The sequence below is a fragment of the Gopherus evgoodei genome, chromosome 8, assembly GCF_007399415.2.
Source record: "Gopherus evgoodei ecotype Sinaloan lineage chromosome 8, rGopEvg1_v1.p, whole genome shotgun sequence".
Lineage (NCBI taxonomy): Eukaryota > Metazoa > Chordata > Testudines > Testudinidae > Gopherus > Gopherus evgoodei.
In genome coordinates this window covers 93,469,069-93,483,017 of record NC_044329.1, presented here as the reverse complement: position 1 = coordinate 93,483,017, position 13,949 = coordinate 93,469,069, and the positions used below count along the sequence as shown (strand labels likewise).

Sequence of the window (13,949 nt, the reverse complement as noted above, 5' to 3'; positions counted from 1 at the left end):
TGTGCTGCTCCGGCTCTGCGCAGATAGTTGGCACAGCAGACCCTAAGAGACCCCCCAATGACCACAGCCTCTAGTAAGGTACGAAGGCACGTCGGGCCAGGTTTACTGTTGAAGAGAAGCAGTCTCCAGCTTTCCCTGACATAGAAGTGCAAGATGCTGCTAAGGTGCTGCTAGCTAGTGCATACGTGCTCCCTGACAATGGACTCATCTCAGTCAGTGGCGGGACTTTCCATTGCCCCCTAGGCTGGACCAAGACATCCACTCAGAGGTGCGTTCTTATACAGAGGTACAAACAAGTTACACATCACTCCTGATGTATTGAGGTGCAATCCCTCTACGTAGCAAGGTACAACCCCTCTTCGTAGTACGGTGCTGCCTCTCACCTTTTACATGTTGGTTCAGACAAAACAACTCTATTCATCATATTACCCTTTTGGCTCTGTCATTGGGATGGATCAACCTGTTGCTTGTTATCTGTGTGGAGTGTACAAGTATGTGAATATTCTGATATCTGGTGTCCAGTACCTTTTAAATATGTCTCTTTTTGCAGCATCAGCCCTTTCCTTGCCAGCTTCTGTGAGCAGGGCCTGCCTCCGCCTCACAGCTTAACTTTGCTTTATGTTAGAAAAGTCTTCACCATTACTTTACTTCAGGCCTTAGGCCTTATACCAGGCCTCTGATACCAAGGTTTATATTTCAGGGCCTCCTCTTAGTACACTATTGTTTCACTTCCTGTTTGTATTTTCCAGCAGCCTGCTATTAAACTAAACCAACATATTCATACTGTGAAATCCCGATAACCATGTCACATACAGTATTCATACATTATCACAGAGCAGCTCTATATCCATCAGTCTCCATCTGACCGATCAGGAGAACGTAACTCCATTTAGTGAAATAAATTCTGTGATTTAAGTGAGAAATCACGCTGAAATAATTGCTATCTTTGTTCTAATTATCATTACAGATGGGGTGCTTTAATACAACCTAAGCATTATATGAAGTACATGTAATTGTTTTTAATCTCAATAAGTAGATGTAAAAGAGTGCATATTTACTTTTCTTTTTCCTCTGCCAATTATGCCGCATAAAGTAAATAACCATAATACATTTTCTGGACAATGTGAAGGGTTTTAATTCCCAAAATAGAGGAAAAGGATTGAAGTTTGTTTTAACTCATGATAATTTTGAGTTTTATAAATTATCTGTCTGCTTCCTCTCCTGATCTTCCCAACAATTAAAAATGAACAGCTTTAGTGTTGTTGTATGTTTCTTTTAATACCCTCTGAAAGCCTCATAGACACAGTAAATTTCTATATTGTTTTTTTTAAATTCCTATTAGTTTTTGTCACATATTTGGTAGGTTATTGGTGGCAGGACTTTTTAGTGCTTAAAAAGATATTGTCACTCTTTCATTCTATAGAAAATAAATAAGACTGTCAAATGCATTATATATATATAATATATATATATATAATAATATTTTGTTTGTTTTTAAAACAGGAAATCATGGTGGGTTCTATGTTTCAAGCTGAAATTCCAGCTGGCATATGCAAATACAAGGAGAATGAGAAAGGTGAGCTTTGATGCTGTCAACGTTACTGAAATGATTTGTTTGAATTTCTGTACTAAAGTTTGAGGGCTGATTTCAGACAGGGCATCTTAGAAAAAATTAAATGCTATTAATTGAAATGGCAGATCTTTCTTTGCTTGAATTAAAAAAAATAAAATAAAAATCAGGCAGAGATCAAGTCCAAAAAATTACAGCTAGATAGGTTGAAAGTTCCAGATAAATGAATCTGGGTTTAAAATGGAAGCCATAATGCAGCTCTAGCTATAATGGTGTGATTGTTGCTTTTGCAATTAAAAAATGTCACTAGAAGGAATAAATCTATTTTAAATATTAATGCATTAAAAGATTAAGTATGTACTACTAGCTGTGGAGAAACTACTTTTGGTGCTCCTTTCTTTGTCTGGTAGGTATCTTAACATAGAGGTTGAACTCTGTATTTCTCTGAAATTCAACAAGGTATACTTGTAATTTACTGCTGAGTCATCCATTCTTATTAGTTTACTGTACTGAAAATGACTTGTGGCCTCCTGTAATAAAACTATATAGCTTTTTTTTTTTCACTGCAGAAGCCTACAAAAACCAGCTTTTCATGGCCTTGCATCCAATCACTGGTTTGAGAACTGAAAATATGAGTCATGTACACAGACTGTTGGGGAGGGCGGGGGAATTAAAGTTTCACTAAATTGTTGTTACACTAGTGCTGATATAATTTTTGTTCTGTACTTTTTCCTTCTCCACCCACTGTATTTGGATGAAACCTTTATTCATGGGCCGCAAATTGGACTAGTGTTGACATTTACAATGGGAAAATAAATGAGGCTGACAATATGCAGTCATACCCTTTGGCTCTCAGCTGATGAGATCTTGTTCTTAAAGTATAACTTATAATGTACTGCTAATATAACCATTTGTAATTTTGGGTAGAATTACATTGTGACCGTCTAGGAAATTTAGCACTTGGCTGAACATAATAGCTTAATGACTTACTCTGTTTCCATGAAGATTTCATAACAAATGCAGTTTGATATAATTTATTCTTTGAACTCTTCCTGTCTGGATTTCCAGTCTGTGATGCATATGCCTTGGTACATAAGCGCTGCAGCTTACGTATTGGCAGTTTTTTATACCTTTAGTTCTCGGGTCCCCTCTCTGTTTGGAAATATAGGCCAAGTCTGCTACCTTTAAGCCAGGTCCCTCCTGTAACTGCACAGTGTCTGTGGAGGATGAACACACTAGCTACCTATTTTCTCTCAGGGAGATGGATATTTATAAATTATCTTTTTGTGGGGCCTTTATTAACTGTTCCCACTGAAACTGAGTCTACCAAGTTCCAGCTCCTTGAAGTGCTTATGCAGGCCTCGTCTCTCTCCTCCTGCCCCACCGCGCGCGCGCCCACCCACCACGTTCTCTGTGCCCAATCCAATTTTATTGACTCCTGTGGTGTTAATTGAAAGAGTTTAAACCTAAGGACTCTGCATCTGTCTCTCATAAGGCAAGCACTTTTGCCCTGAGCTGAGCAGAGCCCAGGAAAAATAAGTAATGAAGACATGAGGTTGGTGAGTTTAGTTAACACCACGATCAATGTAGCTCCAGTCGTGTTTTGGTGTCTGATGTTTGTTTCACGTTTCACCCTTGGGTGCCTGGACAATGAAAGAGCAGATTATGTTGGTGTCGAATCCCTTGGCACTAGGAAAATTTATTCAGTGAAAGATCTGACCCAGGTCTCTGAGGGAACTTGAGTAGATTTAAAAATGTTATTAAAGCTAACATTAAATTATATATGTCATGGTATAACCCCTACTCTGAACCTTAGCGTCCAAAAGATGGGGTACCAGCATGAATCCCCCTAAGCTTAATTACCAGCTTAGATCTTGTAGTGCTGGCACCAACCAGGATTTGCAGTGCCTGGTACACTCTGGTCCCCCCAAAACCTTCTCAGAGGACCCCCAGACCCCGTGGATCTTACACATGGAAAGTAAACCCTTCCCCCCACCGTTGCCTCTCCCAGGCTTTCCCTCCCTGGGTTACCCTGGAAGATCACTGTGATTCAAACTCCTTGAATCTTAAAACAGAGAGGAATGCACCTTCCCCCTCCTCTTTTCCCCTCCCCAAGAGGTAATACAGATTCAAGCTCCGTGAATCTAAAACAAAGGAATTCCACCTTCCCCACTTCCTTCTTTCTCCCTGTCTCCTACCGATTCCCTGGTGAGTACAGACTCAGTTCCCTTGAGCCTCAACAAGGGGGGAAAATCAATCAGGTCTTAAAAAAGAAAAGCTTTTAATAAAAGAAAAGAAAAAGAAAAGTTGTCTCTGTAATTAAAATGGTAAAGGTTACAGGGTCTTTCAGCTTATAGACACTAGAGAGAAGCCTTCCCCCCAGCACAAATACAAATTAAAATCCTTCCAGCAAAATACACATTTGCAAATAAAGAAAACAATCAAGACTAAACCGCCTTTCTACTTGTACTTACTATTTGAACAGAAAATTAGAGAGCCTGTAGGTACGTCTGGTCACTCTCAGAACCCAGAGAGAACAACAGACAAACAAACAACACAAAACAAAGACTTCCCTCCATCGAGATTAGAAAGTATCTTGTCTTCTGATTGGTCCTCTGGTCAGGTGTTCCAGGTTCACTGCTTGTAAACCTTTACAGGTAAAAGAGACATTAACCCTTAATTATCTATTTATGACAGTATAATACACAGGTTAAGAAAAGTGTCTCTGTACATCTGAGTATAGTGCTTAGATTATCCACAAATACAAAGTTTGTTTTTAAAGTCATAAAATACATATAGTGCATAATTGGTGGTAACCCAAATTTAGGTGGATAAATTAAAGAATACAGTTTAGATATTAGCATCCAAGTATTTGGGTACATCACTCATGAAAAATTATACAGAGAGTTGGTTGTGGAAAGCAAGTATAGCAATGAGTGAAGATTGTCCCTCAATAATTGAGAATTTAGGGTATGCTGTCCATTTAGAAAATACAAGACATCAGGAAAGTATTTGTTATTTTCCCGACTATGCTTCCCATCTACATGCTGAACTTCTTTACTCCTCTTGAAGAAGACTAGTCGTTATCGGTCCGCTGCCAAGGACAAAAGTGTAAAAGCTCCTAAACTCCTGGGGAAGAAAATGCTACTCTTCAGATGTGCATAGCAAATTACTGAGCTGGCTAAGATAATATGGCTGCTTGATTTTGAGACTTCATTGTTAGACTAACTGACAGAAAAGGCAAAAAGGGCTCCCAATGTATCATTGCTGAGGACCTCCAAGTTGTGAAGGATATGCTCAGAGCTGTTTGTTTCTGACATGACAGAAAAGTGAATTTTAACTAGGATGAAGAGATTTTTTTTTTTCTTGCTAAAATCTTCAGATCATCCCCTTGATGGGCAAGCAGAGGTGGACAATGATATCCAGAGCTATTTGATTTGGAAATGGAGAAGTCACTCTGGGAACTGAAAGATTTCCATATTTTACCCCAAGCCACATCCACAACCAAGAGAGGCTAAGCAGCATTGTGTTACTGTTAAGAGGCATGTTGTTAATTTGTGGGCAGAACTAAGTTGTTCTGAAGAACATGTATGCTATTTTTAGAATATAGGGATAATTCTAGGGCCTAGTCTACAGTAGGAAATTAGGTTGGTATAACTGCATCGCACAGGGATGTAAAAAATCCATACTCCTGAATGATGCGGTTAAACTGACCTAATCCCCAGTGTATACAGTGCTGAGTTGACCAGAGAATTCTCCTGTTGACTTAGCTACCATCTCTCTTGGGTCATGGATTACCTGTGCTGATGCGAGAAGCCCTCCTGTCAGTGTGGGTAGCATCTTCATTGAAGCACTGCAGTGTTTTCAGTATAGACAATCCCTATGAAACAGATCTGATTAAATCCACAATGTGTTTTGCAGCACTGCATTGTATTCTGTGTGTGTATGTACATGGTCTAACATAGTTAACAGCGAACCATAGAAACCATTTGGAAGAGCATTGATAGTACCATACATTTCAAATGAATATAATGCTCAGTCCTCTGGCCAGTCAGATTGTCCCATTAGTCACGTTCATGATTTTGAATGTTCTTGTGTTTTAAACTAGCAATTCTTTGAAGTTGAGTAGAAGTTGGAGTCTTACAGAATATGCTTCACTTATGTTTTTCTTAATTTAGTGTATGAAAATGATGACCAGCTGCTGTGGAATCCTGATTATTTAACAGAAGATAAAGTGATTGAATTCCTCAATGAAGCCTCCAAGCGAACAGGAGATGAGAGAGGACTAGAGGCAATTCCTGAAGGATCACATATTAAAGACAATGAACAGGTACAGATTAGTATTTGTAGTGATCATAGTGTGTTATTTGTATTGTAACTATTGCATTTGCTGCCCCCATACCTCAAAATCTGATTTGGGGTTGCTTCTTTTTTCTCTTATCTCCATCAGAGGAACTGCATTGCTTCCACCCCTCTTGTCCCCAACAAAAGCAAATGTTTAAGAACCCAAGTCAATACCACAATGCGTATTCAGTTTTAAAGTTAAGTGCATTAAGAAACATTTTTTATTTGCAATAACCTAAGTTCTAGTCTCTATCTTCCTGTTGTAGTTTATAGCACTTTACTAACTAAAACCAAATTCTGCTCTTGCCCCGAACAGAAGAACATGGACTTGACAAATGTGTGCATTGATGAGCCCTTTGATGTGTGCACGTGTCCAATTCTCATGTCAGAACAATGTAAATCTTGTTAATATGCATCTTTTGGAGAGGGGAGCTGGACCTGTGAAGAAATGTGCATAAATTCCTTAAAGCACAAGATCACCAGTCCTGCAGATTTCCTAAGCTTTAGGATGTATAGTAAAAACAAAATTGCCAGCCCAGGTTGGTTACTCTTTGTGTAACTAACCACATGTGCACGTTTATTGGGATATCAGGATTTCGTTTCTGAGTCTCGCCACAGAGTGGTCATAGGCTATACCTGTTGTCTCACTTCTGCATCTTAGAGATCAGTTGTGAAAATGTGCCCTATAAATTAGGGTAAAGAAAGGAAACTATTTTTACAGTACCTAACACTGCAATACAATATTTTAGAACAAGAAATGAAGAAGGGAAAAGTGTGTGTTATACATATGCTATCCAGGAGGTGTGTAACCTAAAAGTTACCTGTAAGTCTTCTGTATACTTATATTGCTATTTTAAAAACAGTTTGTTCTACTGGATTTTTAGAGAAATTAGACTTTGCAGAATAAGTAACTGATAATTGCACCATTGTAGCAATACACAAATTCAGTAGACTATGGAGTCATGCATATTAAATGTGTAGTTTTTCACCTTTCCAGGCATTGTATGAATTGGTTAAGTGCAATTTTGATACAGAAGAATCATTGAGAAGATTAAGATTTAATGTAAAAGCAGCCAGAGGTAAGACTACATCAAATTTTAAATGTACTTGTGGTTGTTTTTTTTTATCCCATGCCTCCTTTAATTTGGCAAAATCATTATAATTTGGGCATTGATTGCTGCTGTCAGATATCTCCAATTACGGCAGGATTTCACATCAGTATTGTATAGCACTATTATCGCTCTTCTTCAAATCCAGGAATTAATGAACTCTGACCCCATGTTCAGAGTTCACTTCTAATGCAGCCATATGAGCTTGACACTGTGCTTCTAAAAGTTGAGGGCCAAAATGAGATTTTGGAGGACGAAGTGATGGGTATAGTATGAATATATAACTACCTAGGCAATAACTCACAAAGAAGAGTTTATGAATAAAAACTTGACATTTTTATTCATTACTTTGTAACTTTCTAAATTTAGAATTTTAATGCACCCAACTAAAATAGGAATTGTGGAGGGCTTATTCTCTCTATTCATGCCTCTGGACTTTTATATAATTCACTAAAGTTAATGTGTGTGAAATACACAAGAATTCAAAATTCAAAGTAAAAAAAGATTAGGCCTCTAAATTAGGGGTCGGCAACCTATGGCATGCAAGCTTGTTTTTTGATGGCACATGGGGCAGGCTGAGCCGCTCAGCCCACCACTGCTCTAGAGTTCACGCTGCTGGCCCCTTGCTCGCCAAGGTCCTGCCAATAGTCCCACTCAGCACCTGCTGCTGGCCTGGGGGAAGGAACCCCAGACTGGCCGCAGGCTGAGAGCCCTGCTGACAGGAGCTAGTGGCTAAAACCCTAGAACAGGGGCGGGTGGATGTGCTCAGCCCACCACCAAAACCCCAGAGCTGGGTAGGCTGGCCTGCCACTGCCCTGGGGTTCCGGCTGCTGACCCCTTGGGCCAGCCAGGGTCCCCGCCACAGCCCCACTCACCTTGTTTCTGGTTGGAGTTCCAGTGCAGGCCCCCTGCCAGACAGGGTCCCGGCCTTCAGTCCTGCTCAGCCCTACCGGCCTCCAGCTCCACTCACCTCAGCTGCCGATTTGGCAACTGATCACTCAGAAGCCTATGTGCAGCTTAAAGTATCCAAATACGTGCCACCAGACATTGGAAAACTCAGCAAGGAAAAGCAAGGGCAAGGATCACACTAAACTAATAAGATCTGCATTTTAATTTAATTTTAAATAAAGCTTCTGAAAGATTTTGAAAACCTTGTTTACTTTACAGATAACAGTAGTTTGGTTATATATATTATAGACTTACAGAGAGACATTCTAAAAAAATGTTAAAATGTATTACCGGTATGCGAAGCCTTAAATTAGAGTGTATACATGAAGACTCGGCACACCACTGCTGAAAGATTGTCGACCCCTGCTCTAAATCTTTTGTTGACAGAAAAAGATTCCAAACTTTAATAAACTAACCTAAATCTATAGAAGCGGCTTTGGCTGCATTGTGCACTTTCTGTCCTTGTACAGATCTTTCCTTGGTATCCTTCTGTCTGTTGTTGTTGTTGTTGTTGTTGTTGTTGTTTCTTCATTCATTTAACTTTTTACCCTCTGTCTTAGTACATCATTCTATCCACTCATTATACTCCACACCCGAACATAGCCACCTTATGAACTTCATACCCTCGTACCTCAGTGTCTGTACGTTGACCCATCAACCTTTGTCCCCCAATCGGGGATATTACAGATTATGTATTCCTTATGCCACCCAATCTTAAACCACACTTCGCACCCTCGATAATCTGTATGTCGTTCCCTGATGACCAGAAACATCTATGCTTAAACTCTGTACTGTTCACTTTTTTAACATCATCTTAATAAAATTTTTAAATTATTTCTTTCTGTTCTTTTCTTTATGCACTCATCTCTTAGCACTCTCTGCCTGCTCCACTTTTGAGTCTTTAAGAAACTTAGAGTGATTCTTGTATCAGACTTTTGAGTTTCCATTTGTTATCATTATGCTGTCACTTTAAAGTATGTTTTCTGTATTGTGTTGCTTATTTCAGAAGAGTTAGCTGTTTGGACAGAGGAAGAATGTAGGAATTTTGAACAAGGACTGAAGGCCTATGGAAAGGATTTTCATTTGATTCAGGCAAACAAGGTAAGGATGATTGATTTTAAAAAAAGTTATTTTCCTACTTTTTTTGTAGCTGAAAAGATATTTAATATCTTCTTTCTTCCAAATCAGTTTTTTTTCTAGTCACTGTACTATCCTTCTTTCACTTGATCTATCACGGAGGGTGTTCTGATTAGCTTAGAGTTAGCTGACATTGTATGGGATGTGGGAAAACAATTCTGAAATGCCGAGTTTTCATTGTGCAAGGCCTCAAATGGGTCTGTTTACAAAAAGGAGTTTATCGTCAATATCACCTAATGGTTAACTGGTCAGAATGTATTATAATCTTGTTAAATAAACTTAAAGATTCTGTAGAGGGTGGTAGGCATCTTCAGAAATGCTGCAACCAAGGTTGCTACAGCAATGTTAGTAGGAATTTTCACATTGTAATAATTCTTGAGTTTCTCCACTGACTACCTGGACATTTTGGAGTTGAGTTCAGGATTGGACTGTATGCTTTGTTCAGAGCCCTGGGAGGGTAATGAAAGCTTTTTTACAGAACCCACTGGGAAATAAAATATAGGTGGAGTCTCCCTCTAGTAAGCAACAAAAATTCATATTGCAATCTGCAGGAATACTGGCACAATGGTGGTTTTGCTTTTTGTCCAGAGGGGTGTCAGAACATATGTAAAACCCATAAAAGGGGAGCTTTAGAATCTGCTTTCTATAGTTTTCCATTGTAAGTTTTTGCCCACCCCACCTGCAGTCTCTAGGGCAGATCCTCAGCTGGTGTAAAATGTGAAGTCAAATGAACATTTGACATATTACATCATCTGCTCCAGGTTCCTAAAAGTTGTTCCCTCCGCCATACCTACGGGCATGAAACCTGCTTCACAAATCATTCCACTTAATAGCGTTAAGGCTTGAGGCATCCTCTGTGTTAGCATGCTCCCGATGCTTCCCCTGGTCACTTGAGTGCTCTTCCTGCAGCACTCACCTCCTGTCACCACTGGACTTACTCCAGCTCAGTGCTGTGATAAAGTACTCTGCTATTTGAAATAGATGCCAAGGCCAGAAGGGACCATTTTAGTCATCTAATCTGACTTCCTGTATTATCACAGGCCATGGAACTTCCCCAAAATAGTTCCTAGAGGTATATCTTTTAGAAAAACATCCGATCTTGATATAAAAATTGTTAATGATGGAGAATCCGCCACAACCTTTGGTAAATTGTTCCAACGGTTAATTACCCTCACTGTCAAAAATGTACACCTTATTTCTGGTCTGAGTTCGTTTAGCTTCCGCTTCCAGCCATTGAATCATGTTATACCTATCTCTGGTAGATTGAAGAGCCCATTATTAAATATTTGTTTCCCACCTAGATACTTAGGCTGTATTTGCATGATAGTTGCATGACTGGTAGTATGCCATGATTTTGCTCGTGGGTGTGTCCATTTCCACCTGAACCCATGCCCCTTGTGTTTTTTTGAGCTAAACTAGTCATTGAAATGTGTGGCTATGGACATGCACAGAATTTTTCTGCCATTGTGAATTAATGTTTGAATACAAAGGCATGTGCTTGGAAAGCCTGCCTTCCTTGTTTAACTTACTCCTTTTTAATTGATCAAAATCAGGATTTGGCATTTAGCTTTATCTGGAAAAGCAACTTCCAGAATATTTCTGACTTATGCTAAAAAAAGGTATATCACAGCTATATAAGAATTGCCATACTGGGCTAAATGGACCTCTGGTTTGATTCAGTATCCTGTCTGAGAGTGGCCAGGACCAGATACTGCCAAGGAAAGTGTAAAATCCCTCCTATTGGCAGATGTGAGATAATCAGCTTTCCACACCCCCATCCTAATGCTCTCATCCTAATGTCTAATAGTTAAAAATGGGCTTAAACCCTGAAACACGTGGTTTAAATATCCTTTCCAAAACTTTTGTCATGAATTATCACAATGCTGGGTATTTTTGATCTACGTATCAATGTCCAATTCCATGTTAATTTCTTGGCTGCAACAAGTTCTTGTGTCAGTAAGTTACGTGGTTTTTAATTACATATCGTGTGAAAAGGTTTTCATTGGTTTTGAATTTCTCACCTTTTTAATTCCATTGAACATCTCCTTGTCCTTGTGTTCGGAGACAAGGAGAACAAATGTTCTCCATCTACCTTCTCTATACCATTTATTACTTTATATACTTTTATCCTGTCAGTCATCATATAAAGCTGAAAAATCTTAAGGGAATCATTCATAGTATGCTTTGAGTCTCTGTTCTCGGCATGCAGAATCTCTCAAAGTATAATGTATCTCATGGTCTCTAGCAGAAAATACATTTGGATTTTCAATGTTTTGTGTGGCACCTTTTTCACAGGTACGAACAAGATCAGTTGGTGAGTGTGTAGCATTTTATTACATGTGGAAAAAATCAGAGCGGTATGACTTCTTTGCACAGCAGACCCGATTTGGGAAAAAGAAGTACAATCTCCATCCTGGTGTAACGTAAGCGGTGCTATCTTTTCTTACATACATGTCAGATATATAGTCTTTTCTTAATATTGCTCTCTTCTAAAATAAAGTAAGAACTTGATTACTCCATAATTTCTGTTTCCAGCAGGACAGTGGCCAAATGGAAGAGATTCAATCAGTTCCGTTTAGTGTAATTGCTAAAATAGAACACCTGTTAGTACTAAGGCTAACCATTTACACTGAACAATTAATTTAATTTAGCTTGTTTTCTGGTTGTGCATTGTCTGAACAGATCACAATTTCTACAGTTACATTCATTGATGAATGTTTTATGCAAACCCATCACAATCACAATGCAAGTATTCTGCAGTAGTTACTTCAAATTTGTTGTTTTGGCAAACATTCATGCCAATGAACTCTGTTCACTTGAGTATTCAGAGAACAAACAATAGTGTGTGCATGCAGGCAAAGCCTGTTTGTTTACATTTAAATGTTTGCAGGTAACTAATTTCAGTATTTGACTAGATGGCCACACTTTTTGTTACTTCTGTATGTTGAGCACATTTTGCACACAGCCAGGAGCTCCTCGTATTCCTCAGTATTCCCTCCCCAGTATGCCAGCCTCCCATCACATTCTATTTCGGGGACTCCATGTATACACAACTTTCATGCCAAGGTTATACATGGCCCCTTATTTCTCATGGACAAATAACAGGAGGATCAAAATTAGTATAAAGAGATTATAACATTAACTGACTGTGTAAGGTACCATCTAAATACTTGAAGCAGGTATAAAAAAAGTGTGTGTACACAATATATTACACAGACGACAAACTTCTAGAAAGCCAAGCCAGTGCTGACTGTAGTGTTCATTTTTAGGGATTACATGGACCGTCTTTTAGATGAAAGTGAAAGTGCTGCTTCCAGTCGAGCTCCGTCCCCTCCCCCTACAACCTCAAACAGCAGCACCAGCCAATCTGAGAGGGAGGACAGCACAACTAGCAACAGTAATCAAAATGGTAAGTAAACACTGATTTTTTTATTTTCTTTTTTTTTTTTGGCCCCATCTTGCTAACTTATAAAAAGTTGCCACATCATAGCAATCTTGGAAATGGGCTGAAAAGTTATAAAAGGGATTTTTCTTTTTAATGAGCATAGAGAGAACCCTTGAAATACCTTATTTCCAAGGGGTTTTGGCCCAGGTATCAGTGGTAAATTACAAAATTAAAAGACCATATTTGCACATAAATTTCAATACAAAATGTTTGGCAAGTTTAACTTTCTTCTTCTTAAGTGTTTTAGCCTTTTCAGATTCAGTCCTACCTGCATCTGTACAGGTGCTTAACTGAATAGTTACTTAACTTTAAAGTCAATGGATGTGACATGTTAATGCTTCTCTGGTGCTTGCTTCAGGTGACGCATCTGAAGTAGAAAGAATGAGGAGTACTTGTAGCACCTTAGAGACTAACAAATTTATTTGAGCATAAGCTTTCGTGGGCTAAAACCCACTTCATCGGATGCATGCAGTGGAAAATACAGTAGGAAGATTTATTATATATATTATGTATGTACACACACACACATACAGAGAACATGAAAAAATGGGTGTTGCCATATCAACTATAATGAGAATAATCAATTAAGGTGGGCTATTAGCAAGAGAAAAAAAAGTTTGTTGTAGTAATCAGGATGGCCCATTTCGAACAGTTGACAAGAAAGTGTGAGTAAAAGTAGGGGGAAAATTAGCATGTGGAAATAGTTTTTACATTGTATAATGACCCATCCACTCCCAGTCTTTATTCAAGCCTAATTTAATGGTGTCCAGTTTGCAAATTAATTCCAATTCTGCAGTTTCTTGTTGGAGTCTTCAGCATAGAAGAGCATTTTAATTAGAACATTTTAACATTTGTCATTGCTTCTCCTTGATTAAAATGATCTAATACCTTAAAACAGGGGTCCCCAACCCTAAATGCACCTGCGTCCTGGCTGGCGGTCAAGCATCCGCCAAAATGCCACCGAATTTCAGTGGCATTTCAGCATTGACGCCTCCGATGACACTGCTTGCCGCCGACAAGCGATGTCATCGAGAGGCATCGCCACCGAAATACAGCGGCATTTCAGCGGATGCTCCACTGCCGCCATGGTCTTTCGTCTGGCGCCTGCATTAAAAAGAATGCATTAAGCAACTTTGAAAGTTAAAGAGAACAAACTATCAATCATCTCTTGCTAAGTAATGTTAAGGTGTAGAGAGGAAAATTACAGTAGGATTGTGGAAAAGAAACAGCTCCTTTATTGCACGTGAGATGGACCTGAAAGTCTGTCTAACCTCCAGGCAGGACTAGGAGTATTTTTCCCCACCCCTCCTCAACTTCCAGTCCCTGTAGCTTAGACGCAGAAACTTGACACTATCTTCATGGTGGATCAGTTTTTTTTTATTGCTTTAATCTTGTA

General features: G+C 39.0%; 1 protein-coding gene across 3 annotated transcripts in view; it reads left to right on the top strand.

Annotated features, from left to right (window-relative positions):
• The window catches only part of MIER1 (MIER1 transcriptional regulator), a 57,870-nt gene that overhangs the window by 37,917 nt on the left and 6,004 nt on the right, over positions 1–13,949 (top strand). For all 3 annotated transcript variants that reach the window (XM_030571778.1, XM_030571777.1, XM_030571776.1), the window contains 6 exons: positions 1,504–1,576; positions 5,749–5,900; positions 6,912–6,993; positions 8,978–9,072; positions 11,404–11,531; positions 12,378–12,517. In XM_030571778.1, the coding sequence (XP_030427638.1) occupies positions 1,504–1,576; positions 5,749–5,900; positions 6,912–6,993; positions 8,978–9,072; positions 11,404–11,531; positions 12,378–12,517 (670 nt within the window). The remainder of the gene's footprint in view (positions 1–1,503; positions 1,577–5,748; positions 5,901–6,911; positions 6,994–8,977; positions 9,073–11,403; positions 11,532–12,377; positions 12,518–13,949) is intronic.